This window comes from Diachasma alloeum, unplaced genomic scaffold (genome assembly GCF_001412515.2).
Source record: "Diachasma alloeum isolate Michigan unplaced genomic scaffold, Dall2.0 Dall_scaffold_00854, whole genome shotgun sequence".
Taxonomy (NCBI): domain Eukaryota; kingdom Metazoa; phylum Arthropoda; class Insecta; order Hymenoptera; family Braconidae; genus Diachasma; species Diachasma alloeum.
Window position 1 is genome coordinate 103,933 of NW_021680975.1, and position 16,211 is coordinate 120,143.

Here is a 16,211-nt window from a genome sequence, read left to right on the forward strand (position 1 = left end):
AACAATTATTTTTCTTACTGCGCTGTTATTTCCATGACAGTTTCTTCCATTTTTCACAGAAATTAAGGGATGAAAAAGGGTCAGTTGGTGGCGAATTTAATTCTCCATCGAACTACTCTTTTTTCATCCCTTAATCTCAATTAGGAGGGGAGAAGTGCATTTTTCATTCGCGAGCGAATGGTGAAAAGTCACTGTGCGCCGAGAAGAAAATTATTTTTCTCACTGGCCCATNGGGAGAGGTGAATTTTTAATTACCGGGAGTCACTGTGCGCCGCAAAACAATTATTTTTCTTACTGGCCCCTGACTTTCATGGCGATTTTTATTCTTTTGTTACAAAGGTTAAGGGATGAAAGAGGGTTAGTTAATGGAGAATGTAATTCTCCGTCGAACTGCCCTTTTTTCATCCCTTAATCTCAATTAGGAGGGGAGAGGTGAATTTTTAATTACCGGGAGTCACTGTGCGCCGCGAAACTATTATTTTTCTCACTGGCCCATGACTTTCTTGGCAGTTTTTATTTTTTTGTTACAGAGATTAAGGGATGAAAGAGGGTTAATTGATGGGGAATTTAATTCTCCGTCGAACTGCCGTTTTTTCATCCCTTAATCTCAATTAGGAGGGGAGAGGTGAATTTTTAATTACCGGGAGTCACTGTGCGCCGCGAAACTATTATTTTTCTCACTGGCCCATGACTTTCATGGCAGTTTATATTTTTTTGTTACAGAGATTAAGGGATGAAAGAGGGTTAATTGATGGAGAATTTAATTCTCCGTCGAACTGCCCTTTTTTCATCCCTTAATCTCAATTAGGAGGGGAGAAGTGAATTTTTAATTACCGGGAGTCACTGTGCGCCGCAAAACAATTATTTTTCTTACTGCGCTGTTATTTCCATGACAGTTTCTTCCATTTTTCACAGAAATTAAGGGATGAAAAAGGGTCAGTTGGTGGCGAATTTAATTCTCCATCGAACTACTCTTTTTTCATCCCTTAATCTCAATTAGGAGGGGAGAAGTGCATTTTTAATTCGCGAGCGAATGGTGAAAAGTCACTGTGCGCCGAGAAGAAAATTATTTTTCTCACTGGCCCATGACTTTGTCGTAGTTTGTATTTTTTTTGTTACAGAGATTAAGGGATGCAACGGGCATCGATTGATGGGGAATTTAATTCTCCGTCACACCCTCTGTGTTTCATTCCTTAATATTAATTAGCCAGCAAATGAATCACCTGAAAAACATTAAGAACATGTTGAGGACGAGGAGGACATAGGTTCCCCTCCGAAACTATCCCTGTGACAGCGGGACTGCTACAGTCGTACTGGAGAGATTATAGTCCTCAGAGTTACCCCCACTCGACCCAATTCCCACTCAAATCCTCGTCTCCCACCTCTGGAAACCAAAACTATAGTCTCTCCAGTACGACTATACAGTGGACTTCCCCTAGCTCATAGCGTTCCGGGGTATGGATCCCAAGAACTCTGAAGTAGGGATTGCCACTTCCATATGAAAGAAAGACGATGGCATGATCAGAGCGAGAACGTTGCAGCCACTGATATGTCCCATGAATTATCCTAAGCTCTTCGTGAAGTGTCAAAATATTATGATATAATTGAGAAAAATTAAGTTTCTTAAAAATTTGTGAGAATAATGAAATATTGAGGTTTCTTTCGGGGGTTCATTCAGAATTTGTTTCTCTTTTTTTGCTCTGGATTCAGTTGTAGTTTCGTTGAAATTCAGTTGAGATTTGATGTATGTCTAGAGAGATTGTGAGCCGAGTTTAATTAGCGTTTAATTGAAAGAAAATATCTCATGGCGAAAGAATACGATGTGATATTCAAAAATCGGAAAAATATTTTAACTCCAATTGGATGAGAAATGAGTTTAAAGCAATGAATAAATGAGCAAATAATAAATATATTAACCAAAACGAAGATATAACAAGATCAGCTCAATCTATTTGGAAGCAAGGTGCCAATTTATTAGCAACAATAAGTGAAAATTGGAAATTATATTAAGCTTTATCGTGTTGTCTTAAATGTGCTGATTGTGGTCTCCGAGAAGAGTACAGTGTAATTAAATGCTGTCTCAACTAAGTTATTAATTTTTTTTTATTCAGTCATGAGGATTTATTCATAAAAAGACCTTTGTTCCTATAAATCATTTATTTACGATTTCTATTCTTACATTTGGCATCCCAACTAAAACAACCAACGAAACGAGGCATTGAAATGAAAATCACAGTTCAATTTTCACTGGAAAAAAACCAAGAGTAAAAAGGGTAGACGATTGCTTCACGAAACTCCCATTCTTACAATACCCAGGAATCAATCGACCATTAATGACAGCATTCAGGTGAAAATACGATTCCATCTGTAATGAGAAATAAAAAAATTGTAAAGGCAAAAATTTCTCATAGTTTCCATATTTTCATCGAAAATTCTTCCTTCTATCCCTTTACTCACCTGAAAATTGAAGTCATCCGTCCTGGTCCTCTTGATACTCCAACGTCTTACTTTCTTTACATTGGAAAAACAAGTAATAAAGTGGGCCAGGACAGCATCGACTTTCTACTAAGGAGCCTTCAACTGATTATCAGTTTTTTTCATCATTGAAAAAAAAGTGATGTTTTTAAAGCTCACTAGGTCCTGCCTGTGTCATATGAAATTCCTTCGTCATGTATTTCTGAATGCTGAACAGCCAGTGAGTGACTTCCAATGGATAGTATGGACTGTTTCTGCAATATTCAATGAGATTCCCTAGACCCTCCTTAGCCACTGCAAATGTCACGTTCGATTTTTGCTGAGGTAATTGGCCTGTTGGGACGTCGACTTCTTCTCCTAGCTCTTCTCGAACAACCTGAATGACTTCGTTCTCATCCAAGAACTCGTCACTTGTTGTAGGACCCTGAAGCCATGTGACAATAGCAGCGTCATCCACTCCTCGATATTCATCCATCTGACTCAACAATTGAAAGAATTGGCTTCTCCACATTTCCATATTTTGATTATGCACAACACGTAGATTTTGCTCATTGATACTTAGAGAGGCTGCTTCCACCCTCTGTTCAATCTCAGGATAAAGCTATAAGATAAATTATTCTTCAGTCAATGTGATGGATATTGTTGAGCAAATTAATGTGGTGTAGTAATTGAGGGGTTAAACTTTGAACAAAAAATAGAAGAATTCGACCCTTTTGTTGAAAAAAGAAATAATTTTTGGTGAGAGTTCAGCAAGATCTTTTTTTGTAATTGAAAAAATTCCCATCGAAAAATATTTTATGACTATTTCGATTTGAAAAAACGCTTATTCTAGAGAAAATTCATTACTCAACTAAATGCGGAAAATATTTGTTACATTTTACCACTTCATTATTTAATTTATTAGTAAATAGATAATCGATAATTACCGGTTCCCACGACTTGATAGTCGTCCTATCCAGGACTCGTTTCCAGGCATCGGAAATCCAAAAAATCACCTCCCTGATAGTAAATTTCTTCAAGGCTTCAGTCAGTGTCGTCCCCGCGTTCAACTGATCTAAAATAAATCCCATCAACTGCTGACGATACATTAGCTTCAAAGTCTGAAGACATCCTTGATCCATGGGCTGGATCAAGGATGTTGTGTTTGGTGGCAGAAATTCTACCCGTATGTCTCCAACAGATAACTGTTGTGGGTGGGCAGCGCAGTTATCAACCAGCAGAACGGCTTTGGATGGTAAACCTCTTTTCAGCAAAAAATCCGTAACCTGGGGAACAAATTCCTCCTTGAACCAGTCGGTGAAGAGAGTACTCGTCATCCAAGCAGTCTTCTGGGATTTGTAGCACACAGGAAGATTTGTGAGATCTTTGATTGCTCGTGGCTTGGCTGATTTTCCAATGAATACTAGAGGCAGTTTAAATGATCTTGAAGCATTGGAGCATGCTATTACAGTCACTCGCTCCTTCTGGCATTTCAACCCAGCAGCTTCAGACTCTGACTTTGCAGATAAAGTTTTTTTCGGAATTTTTCGGAAGTTCAGCCCAGTTTCATCTGCATTGAACACCTGATCTGGTGATAGATTCTCCTCCTCCATCATCTTGGCGAATTCCACCTTGTACGTATCTGCACCCTTGGAATCAGCTGAGAGTTTTTCACCAGTGACTGTCAAACATCGCACTCCATGGCGTATTTTCCACTTACTCAACCAACCATCAGTTGCACCAAAATCAGCAGCACCCCCAAGACTTGCGTGAAAATGGAGTGCCTGCATTCGAACCAATGAGCCACTCAAAGGACACCCAGCAGAACGTCGCTCTTGGAACCACAACCAGCTTCATCTACGAGACTATTCACTGGTTTCTTCAACCATTTCCTCTTTGCTGGGAGGACGTTGTGATGGTCATTCTGCCATTGACGTAAATTCTCTTTATTCTTGATCCAACCTCTGACTGTTGTCGAATGGACACCAAGAGTTTCTGCCACCGCGTCAACTGAAGCACCATTCTCTAACTCATCTAAAGCTTTTAATTTAAAATGAATTTCTACACCTGTAATTTTCCTCTTTCGACTCGAAGTATTTGATACATTCATTTGGAGGTTATATCTCCGAGCAGATTCATAATATATCGGCCGGCAAAACACTTCCCCTCGCATATGGCGTCACATGCAGAGTGGGAGAAACATTCCCCGCCGCTTGAGCACGCCCCCCGAGTTAGAGATCATAAGAGCTAAGGGAAGTCCACTGTACTGCCGAGTTACCCGCACAGGCAGTTCGCCCAGCCGTCAGATTCGACCGTGGCGGCATCCCTCCGTTGGGGTCGAACTACTTTTGGCTTGGGGTCAGTCCAACCCCGAGATCTGAGCCTCTACTTTAGTCAATCCTCTTTGCACGAAACCATGCACTGAAAGGTTGCCGCGCAATTCATCCATAGCGCTATTCAGCGTAACCGATTCGGGTAGTGTCTGCCTAACGCGGCTACCTAGCTGTTGGACTGTGGCCGTCACTGCAACCTAGCAGCTACCCAAATGCAAGTCATAATCTCTACCTGGGGTCTAACCACGTAGTTGACGTTTGTCTTTCGCGGCTGAACGGTGTGCGGTTGTCCTTTAGGCTGTCTCTTAAAACCGATTGATCGGACAAAAAAAGTCGAGAAACATTTTTTTTAGATAATTTCATGGGGATTAATTTTGTATGTAACTATTTTTATCGCAAAACGCATAGTTTCTGTGGAAACCGTGAAAAACCAATAAATTGCGAATTCTGATTATTTAAACAATAACTTGCCGATCGAAATTGACAGTTATTTTTTAGGATATTATTATTCATGTAAAAACCAAGCGATTACGACATTAAAACCTTTTGTAGGATTTCGCAGTGTCATGAAACCCCTGACGCCTGGACTACTTAGCGCGGATGAGAACGTGAAGGATTAGATTCATGTGGAGAGTGAATTGAAAAACTCCACGCCGAGAACATTGATCCTACTCCTATTGATTTTTTATTGCAAGGAGTTATTTTTACAAAAAAAAAATTGTTTTTTTTTTAGTTTGAACGTATTGCTAATTTTTTTGAAATAATTACAAAATTGTTTTCTGGTTCCTCGCATTTCACCGGACTCTAATTTAGAGCATCGTCCCCACGAAACTGAAAGCAGTTTCTGTCATCATTCAAAGAAAAATATTTATTTTGTTTTCAAATTCAACGATCCATGGACATTTAATAGACACAATTTTCAACAAATGCGGTTTTGTCACATTCCAAACATAAACCATTATTTCACCGAAGGTCTTTATCTTTGAGTTCCAGATGTAAATATGACAAGAATTCGAATTTTCGACGAACGAGATAGTACATCTCGACGCTAGGCCTTGAGGAACTTTTCTGGCGAATATGAGGTTACAGGACGAGCCGAAGTCGAGTTCTGTAATCATATGAGGCAGAAAAGTTGTCCACGGCCGTGTATCGACTAGTATTTTTTGTCAATTAGTTCGGGAGCGGTGTTTCACGGACGCTTTACGGACTGAGTGACAAAAAAAATAGAACACTGAATTAATGCTCAGTTAAACGCAATGGTGGCAACACTTCAGCATTGGATGTAATGCTCAGTTGGCCCGGCCCACCCTGTTTTAATGGTTACCCACCGTTAAAAAACTCACAGGCATTTTATATAATGTAACTAAGGATACTTTTCCGATTTTTCGTCCCGTTTGCACCATAAAGTTCTGTCGTATAAAGATAGAAGGTGCGCTCTACCTGATGTTTTATAGAGTCGGAGTCGAAAGTTGTTCTTGGCTGATACGCTACCATGTATCTCGACTATTACTGACTGGTTAACTAAAAAAAATAGAAAAAAACTAACAAACTGACTTCTTCAATTGAAGTGCCTAAAAAATGATAGTAGTTTTTAGATGAACACAATTCCCGAAATTCACAAAGAAAACATATATTTGGCAATAGATGAATTATTTTTTCCCATATTAAATGAATGCCCGCTACGCGATGTTGCCGGAAACACGCTAAACGCACCTCAGCAGTGTAGAGTGAGTGCGGCAAAGCTGGAGTTTAAATGACGCTGCGGCGAATCCCCGCGGCGGAGACAAAAGTTGCAGGGTCGCGTATGATGACCAGACTAGGGTTAACACTCTAGTTGCCTTATTGTTCAAATGTTCAGCACAAATACAGAACATCAAAGTTTGTAAAACTACTCCGCATGCATGCAGCATATTTTTTGCAACATCCTTCCAGTTATTTTCTGCAATTCTCTATAAAAGCAATGAATAGTTGTTACAGAAATAACGCTTTAAACAATAGATCTTAGCAGATAATAAAAACTTGAGATACGTATTGTAGACTATAAAGACAGGTGCAAAAATATATTCCGTTGACTAAAACTGTGGCGAATAATATTAAATTGCACAATTTTTCCAAAGACCAGACATATCTGAAATTCGTTAAAATTGCAACAATAATGATCTATCACTGGTGAAGCACTCAGAGATTAGAATGTAAGACTCTCTCGAACAATTCTAGATATTCTTCGACAATTGTTTTCAAGCGCTTCGAAATTTTCGCTGACTTCGACGGCGAAGTTATTGTGCTAGGACATATTTTCCGAATCTCATCCGAAAGTATCTGCAAACACATCAGACATTTTCGTTTTGCCACAGAAGATATAATAAATTTTGAAATAGCACGGAAAATCACAATCGGAAGAAATAAAAAAAAATTCACTTGAAAATGAAGAGATAAATGTGTTGTGAATTGGGCGAAAAGTCTATCTGCTGCAATCCAATATAGGCTTATAAAATACATTCCCATCGTTTCTATGGTTATACAAATGAAAAATGCTTTAGTCGAATTTAGGTGGAAAGGATAACCAGTTGGATAGATAGTTTTCGTGAAATCAAACGATTCATTCGATCTAGACAGATAATTCTGAAAATATGCCCTGAAACTGATGTTATTGCTAATACTATAAAATTCCTTCATGAAGAGGCTAGAATAAATGTTATATATAAACGAGATTTAAAGGCAGGTCAATTTAAGGATAACATTCCGATGACCATAAAATTAATGAAAATCCCTCATCATTTGTGGAAGTCTTATATCGCACTTACCCAAAGGGCTGTACTACATATGCTGCCAATGTTGCGATAACCACGGAAGCATAATAAATCCTAAACAAACGGGCTAATTTCGCAATTTCCACGATACTTTGTGTTATTTTATTGCGAGACACTTGAACATTCCAACAAATGTGGCATATTTTTATCAGATGGTAAAAGTCTCGTCGATAAACGCACAATCGAATTCCCTAGATGCATCAATATTTTTCATTCTTTTTCGTTTCACCACTCCTTTCGAGTTCCACGTACTTTAAACATACTCAATGTGGTGGTGAGCGTAGCGGTAGCGACTTCAACAGCTAACATGAAATCAGTTTGTAAAAGTCCGATCATGTTGCGTATATTACAAGCTGAGCCAAAACATAATGCAGGTATCAGGAGGACAAAAGGTAATACTTCTCAATAAGGCCATTTTGGTTCACGATGCGTGAAAATACTACCCATTGAATACAATCCAATTGATTGCAGAATACGGACATCTCCGCCTAGAAGGTATTTAAAGTCCGATTGAAACGGCCGTGCAGTATTATAGAACTCTGTCATTGTAGTTCCGTTAGTGAACTCAACAGTGCTACAATGTTTGGATGAAATCGAAGAGAATAATCGCTGAGTTCAATTGCGTTTGGTATCAGGTAGACTGCTTCACAAGATCGATATAATGAGCTTTCAATATTCAATATCATGCGATATGATTGGACGAAACATGAACTAGAAGATAAGTGGGAAAATTACCGTACGCAATAATGCAGGCAGGCTCAATGACCATTTTCTTAAGTAAAAATTACTGACATTCTATGAGATTGGGAGCGCATTTGCGCGTAAACGGTGGGCGTTGTGCATGATACAAACATGGTATTTGCCTCTTTAAAGATATATGACCAGAACGAATCGAAGATGGCAAAACAGCGTCGTGAACCGATAAGAAGTCTTTATTATCGTGATAGACGTTTGTGAAAATTGAGGGCCCAAGGAGATCGTTCGTCTCACTTTTTTAATCCTGAGTTTCGATGTACGAAGCTAAGTGGAATGTGACTCTAATTCTATCAAAGGGAAAAAATCGACAAAGAGATCCTAGGCACCCACATCTTGATTTTAAAAAAATTAGGTCACATTTTTCTCATTGTTCCAGCAACATGCTTATTTAACCCATCAAAATGCAGTCAACCACTGCGAAGTAATAACTTTAATTGCCGCCAAAATTTTCATCATCTTACTAATGATTTTTGGTGAAAATTTCAGATTTAAAAAAAATGAGGTCTTTGAGATAATTGTGATCGAATGAAAAACACGTTTTGCTGCATAAAACCCTTAAATAACAATGGGATACATCAAATGACGGCTCATTTTCAAGGTTTTTCTATGTATATTTCATGTGCAAAAACGCGATTTGATACCTCCAAACCCGAATTAGATATTGCTGAAAACTTAAAAAGAAAAATCACCTGAAAATATGCATCGAAAAAAATGAAAAATTTTCAAAAAATCATAACTTCCTTCATTTTCAATATTTTTGGGTGATTTTTTTTGTAAATGTTCGCATTGAGACCAACTTTAAAAGAAAAAATCGGCGAAAAAATCCGTGAGATCGACTTTTTTGGCCTTGCGTTTTGACGTGGATATGCTCATACAGGAAGGGAGAGGGGTTGCAAGCAGAGGGGTTTTGCAAACAGGGGGGTTTTGTAAAGAGGGGGGTTTTGTAAACAGGGGTGTATTGTTAAAAGGGGGTTTTATTGTTGACGAGGGGTTTTGTATGGTGGTTTATTACGGGGGGGGGGCTGTTTTGTAAAGGAGAGTTTTATTAATGGGAATGGATAGTGAGGGTGATGTGAGGGAATGGTTATGTGAGGGGTTGTAGCAGGGGTTTTGATTCATGCGGTGAAGGTTCATATGGTGAGGGGGGAGGGGCTAGAGGGGAAGTTCTATTATTGTGATGGGATTTTATACAGTGGCGGGGTGTATATGAGATGGTTTATATCAGGGACATATATTATGAGAAGGGGGGGTTGTACATCGAGAATCTAGTGTGACCCCCCCTCTTACGGGAACCTCATATATAGGGGGGGGGGGGGTTGTACATCCCGTAGACGATTTGTTAGGTGTATAAATTAATTCTCGGCCTTTTTCCGACAATTCTGACATTTATTTATAAAAAAATGAATACAGATCTAATCTTGAAAATAATCACCGTCACTTTGCACGCGCATTTCTCCCATCTATCGGGCAATTGTCGGATTCCGGTTCGGAAGAAAGATGGTGGTTTTGACTGGATGAAGTCATCAATGCTCTGCCGGACTTCTTCAGAAGATCGAAACTGGGTATCCACCAGGTGATGTTGTAGCACCCGAAACAGGTGATAGAAGGCGCAAGGTCTGGAGAATACGCCGCATGTGAGAGAGTTTCCCAGCCCAACGTGGAGATAACTTTCAGAGTTTGTTTTGCCGTGTGTGGCCGCGTGTTGTCCTGCAGCAAAATCACTTACTTCGTATCACTACCAGTAAAAGGTCTCTTTTCCTCAATAGCATCACTCAGTTTCACCAGTTGCTCCTGATAACGCTTAGCAGTAACGGTTTCCCCCTGTTCGAGTATCTCATAATAGATTACACCTTTGGAATCCCACCAAATACACAACAATTTTTGCCCGTGGCATTTCTTCGAAACAATTGAAGCCCAATTGGCAGGGGGGTGGTGCGATGAGGGGTTAGGGGTTCTTTCAGTCCTCAAGGAACATATCTGAATTTAAAACAAAAAAAGGAGCATTAAAGAAACCCACCCAGATAAGGTAAAAAATAAACACGTCAAGGAAAGCGCTATAGAATTCTTTATGGAGTCAGATTTAGCACATTTTGGACATTTAGCGACATGTTTTTTAACGTTTCTTTCACATTCCCTTTACGAAATGTTAAACACGGCTTCGGGAATGGAATGGAAAAAAATCATGATGTTCTAAAAATTTTGGTGCGTGTGTCACTTTTGCATAAAACATAACTTTTTTTTCAGCCCCCTTATGCATTACTGGTTTCTTCTCCGCCATTTTAACAATTTTGGGTAGGGACAAAATATATTTCACCAATTTTGGGTTCAAAAACATCAATGTTAATTAATAAATATTGAAAATAAACAAATGTTACCCATCCCACCTGTGTATTTCCATCCAAAACTGCCCGAAACCCTAGCGGGAAGTCACTAGATCCGCTTGGGCATGCGCGCATCCATCTAGTTACTATGAGAAGGCCTATTGAGACTATCGGCAGTGGCGGTGACGCATCTCAGTAGATTGTACGATCCGCCGAGTTTTCATGTAAGCGACAGTTATAATGGCTCACTTCATGTTGTATTCCTACGAATGTTTTGTGGGTTACCCATCTAGAAACTGTATGAATTTACGGGCCAAGAAATGGTAAGTCTCATTTACCATACCTGTACCTCGTTTTACAGACCTGGTGTGCTAAACGCCATTTACCCCCTCTCAACACAGCCCCCGTAAGCGTCACTTATCGGGCCTCAGTGACGAAAAAACCTAATGCGCTGAATATATACGATGGATTCGAAATAAGAAAACATGGAGTCGAATTTTTGGAACATTTTATTATTCACCTATGAGTAATTCGAGACGATAGTAGTATAGGTAATACTCCTGAAACGTAATTATATTTAAAGAAATCATCGGGAAACAGATTATGGATTTTACTTAAAGTTAATGATAGTGATGTGATAATTTTGTTGTTTTACTATTTAATTGTGTCTATCTCCTGCTCGACAAATGAAACCGTGAGATTTTAGAGTTTCATAAATTTAAGCCCCCCCCCCAGCCGAGAATCGAACCTGTGTCTCTCGCATACCAATCCCACACTCTAACCACACAGCCACCGTCGTCGGTCAGAAACAACTATTAAATTGTGGCGCCAAATGAATTGGAATTGAACTAGCATACTCCTTATTCGTCCTACTGATCTACTTTTACTATTTGCTTGATTACGATTAACAATTATTATTTATTATAGTTTTTCAGCTGTAGAACTTCGTCATGACTTCATTTTGTAAAATATAATGTACGGTAAATGAATTGCAATCAATCAATTTAAGCATAACTTTCTCGTTGGGTGTCTAAAATTTTTATTTATCAAAATCTGCCGATTTGTTCGCGTGATATGAGTTTTTTTTTAATTTGATTTTTTCAAATTCTTGTCATGTCTGATGAGCAACCGATTGGGGCTAAAGAAATAAAGAGTCCCCCAAATTCAGCAATTATACTGAACTTGACTATGAAAATGACAATTAATGATTCTGAGATATAGACGAATCTAAGGTGGCTAAGTTGATATAGAATGTTCCATATATAACACATATTACTTAAAAATTTTTTTCTTCTCGTATACCTTTTCGGATCTTTACGATTTGTTCCCTTTCCACCCCCGAACCCCCTGTACCGCACTCGTCGAAGGACAAGGGAAAACCTCATTTGAGGGGAAAACCTGCCCAGGTACTAGTCGTCTCTTGCGAGACTCCCGCTCGACAATGAAACCGTGAGATTTAGAGTGTCACAGGAATCGAACCCGGGTCCCACGTATGCCAATCCCACACTCTAACCACACAGCCACCGCCGTCGGTACACATATTACTTTTGATACTCAAAAAAGCCATCACTACGTCATTTAATTCCATGATTGAATCTCTGACTTCAGATGAAATATGTTCAACGCTTTAGTTGAATATAAAAAAAGTAAATGACAATAGGTTATCGCGAAGTTTTTGAATTTCTATTCAATGCATGGACTTGTCTCGTCCATTCACGTATTCTTGAAAAACGTGACAGTGCCAGTCTATTTATTTTATCGACAAGAATCGATGCCTCATTCTTACAATCATTCCTCTCGCAGCCTTCTCGTCCATTCTAGTTGTCTATTTTCCAAAAAATAGAAATATAAATCCCAATGTACGTGAGTTTGCCGTAAAAAGCCTTTCGTTACGAATTCCATCACTATCGATTTTATTTTTATTCTCCATTCTAGGGTGTTTCTCTCGCATTATGTTTGTTGATGTTAGCAGAAGATGGAATAGTACATTACATGCCCGAGCCTTGGGAAACAGATCACCGTCCCCCACGTGCAAGATTGCCTTCCGAGCCGAAGGCAAGGTGGGAAGCACGTGGGAGAGGGTGATGTTTTCCATGGCGAGGTGTGTATATTAATTTTCGGTATGCAGCGCTACGAAAATGGGGTTTTTCAGGTCCCGTGACACGAAAATGAATTTTCGATGATTTTGCTTCCGAATGGAAGCATTGAAATCGTTCGATTTTTCGAATCGCTAATTTTGCTTGGAAACGATGCAGAATGGTCTGAAATGTAAAAATACGAAGTTTGACCACCCCGTGTGTATGTGCGGGTGTCCACCTGGTGGTCAACTTTTTGAAAATTGGAGGAATAAAGGGCTAAAATGATTCAAAAAAATCTGAAATTTGTTCAGCTTATAGGTAATACTAAGAACTAACTGTGTGCTAAGTTTCAGTTCAATCGGTCTAGCCGTTTTTGAGAAATGACCATTCGTTTGTAAATCGTTTTTAGGTGATATCTGGAAAACTATCCAACCGATTTCGATTTTTTTTCTTCAAAATACTCGTCTTGGTGCCCCCATCTCACTGAATCAAAATATGTATACCCGTCCATACATAGTTTCCAAGATATTTCAGTTGTTCGAAATACAGCCTAAATCTCCATAATGGTCACGGTCGACTAACTCGGCCATCTCCGAAAATCTCCGTGAACTTTCGGGTCAACGGACACAGGTCAGCGCGGCACCCGGAAGAGTCAGTCAGTAGTGTAGAAGTATCGTTACGATAATGATCTAAAGTATTCAGTCAAACAGTATTCTAAATTTAATATCTTTGTTCAGTACATCAACTTGTTGATTAAGTTCAGTAATTTCAGTGACTCGACGAGATAAAGTGAAAAGACAATATCAGTGAAAATTAGACATTCAACATTAATTATACCAAAGACTGTACGGCAATAGTGACAAGTGGTTCGATCCCACGAAAATATATTGAGATTTTTTATAACACGCCTACCGTAATTTTCCCATCTCCCTCCACATTCTCATCCCACATCCACCCTAAAACTAGTTCCTCACCAAACATCAGTTTTTCGGTTTTTTGCTCAAAACGCTTGTTAACACTCTAACTTTCGAAAAAATCAATATATTAACTTGAAATTTGGCATGAACTTCCCTCTTGGGACTAAGATGTTTCGTATTGAAGATGAGCAAAATTGGATGAATAGTTCAGCAGATATTCAACTTTGTATTCAAATCGATTTTCTCAAATATCTCAAAAACTATCCGACCGATTTTTTTTTCAAAATACTCATCTCGATGTTCTCTATANAAACGCTTGTTAACACTCTAACTTTCGAAAAAATCAATATATTAACTTGACATTTGGCATGAACTTCCCTCTTGGGACTAAGATGTTGCGTATTGAAGATGAGCAAAATTGGATGAGTAGTTCAGCAGATATTCAACTTTGTATTCAAATCGATTTTCTTAAATATCTCAAAAACTATCCGACCGATTTTTTTTTCAAAATACTCATCTCGATGTTCTCTATATCAATCAATCAAAATACGTGTACCCGTTCGTACAAAGTTTCTGCAGGTTTATTGACTAACGATAACAGGTGGACTGGTCCAGATTAGTCTGAAAAGTTCTTGAGAGAGACAGAAAAGTTGATGAAATCAACCACTGACGTCAAGAAAAGTCATGAAAAAATTCACCTAGAGGGTCGACAGAAATATAATTCTTGAATGTATTTCGTCAATTTCTCTTTATTCTATTCCATCAGCAGATTAACTTAAGTTGATATTTCCATTATTATACTCATCAAATTTTCCTTTTTCATCCTTCATTTCCCCTCTGACTCAATTTCTCTTATTTCATCGATTTCTACTTCGCCGTGGTAGCTAACTTGATCAGGCCCATAAACATGCCAGACACAGTCACGAAATTCTGGACTAATAAAATGTTCTGATCTCCAGTTCNAGGCCAGACATAGTCACGAAATTCTGGACTAATAAAATGTTCTGATCTTCAGTTCTCCTTGACGGATTCCTTCATGAGGACAGCGTTGTGGATGTACATCAACTGTGGATTTGTTCATCTATATTATTAGAGTGTTTTTTCAGCGTGAAATTTTGAATTTTTATGAATTGCTTCCGAACGGAAGCATTGGAATCGTTCGATTTTTCGAATCGCTAATTTTGCTTGGAAATGATGTAGAATGGACCGACACGTAAAAAATACTAAGTTTGACCACCATGTGTATGTGTGCGGGTGTCCACTAGGTGGTCAACTTTTAGAAAATTGAAGGAATAGAGAAATAAACTAATTCCCAAAAATCTGAAATTTTGTCAGATGATAGGTATCAATGAGGACTAACTCTGTGCTAAAGTTCAGCTCAATCGGTCCAGCCATTTGTGAGAAATCGCCATTTGTTTGTAAATCGTTTTTCGCAAATATTTCAAAAATTATACAACCGATTTCAATTTTTATTCCCTCAAAATATCTTATATCTCAACCAATCAAAATATATATATATATATATATATATATATATATATATATATACCCGTCCATACAAAATTTTCGAGATATTTTCATTTTTCGATTTTTCGCTCAAAACGCTTGTTTTTTCATCATTCATCGAGAATGAGTTTCTTGAAAGAAAATTCATTACTTAGAGGTGCTTCATGGGGAAAATATTAATGTTCAACTCTTGAGAATTCTCGATTTTTGCTTATGTTAAATTTGAAAGTTTCTTTCCAAAGTAGGGGAGCATGGGGCAAAATGAAACACGGGGCAAAATGAAACAGTGGAAAAATCTCGTCATCTAAAGGAGATAGGACATTTTTGAAGAGGACCTTTTTTGTAGCTTGTAAAATTCTCTACAAAAAAGGTTTTCATAAAAATCGTCCTATCTCCCTTAGATCACAAGATTTTCTTACTGCTTCATTTTGCCCCGTGTTTAATTTTGCCCCACCGTCCCTTAGATATTTCAAATTCCTTAACATTTTCAAAATTATTTTAGAAAAAGCATTAAAAAAATGGTCGAAAATTTGGAGGCCAGATCCTAGTCGATATTCTACCCTGCCCTACTCTCCCTTATCCATACATCTTCAAGTCGATTGAACTCACTTTACGGTTACTACGATAACCAGGCAGGGTTGAGATGCTTTTCTTATTGTAGAATTTGACTTGTAAATATCGTCGTTCACCCTCGTGGCGACCAAAGTCGAGGATGATACCAGTTATTAATGTGCCCTTGGAAAATCTCACTGGAACTAAATTAATAGCTACGCTTGTCAAACTGTTGAATAATTTTTGGTTATTATTTTGAGATTTCGTCGCTAGCTTTTAGGAAAAAACTCACTCTCGGGTGGTTCCTTCTGTCAATTCTATTAATGGACTTGTATATCTCAGATGCATTTCCATCCTCTCGATTAGGGGTACTTCGTTAAAATCGATGGAATGGTTCCTGGTGATATAAACAAGCGTTCACTTGAGTTCTGAACTAACTTGAAATTGTATATATGTATTTTGTTCCAGAGCTTTACGGAACGTT

The 16,211-nt window shown here is 38.4% G+C and overlaps 1 protein-coding gene across 1 annotated transcript in view; it reads right to left on the minus strand.

Moving 5' to 3' along the window:
- Window positions 1-8,143, minus strand: part of LOC114841557 — a 17,296-nt gene extending 9,153 nt beyond the window's left edge. The window contains 6 exon segments of the mRNA XM_029126579.1: window positions 6,617-6,736; window positions 6,816-6,924; window positions 7,000-7,106; window positions 7,206-7,422; window positions 7,592-7,788; window positions 7,850-8,143. Coding sequence (XP_028982412.1) covers window positions 6,617-6,736; window positions 6,816-6,924; window positions 7,000-7,106; window positions 7,206-7,422; window positions 7,592-7,788; window positions 7,850-8,143 — 1,044 coding nt within the window.
- Window positions 8,144-16,211: the final 8,068 nt, after the last annotated feature.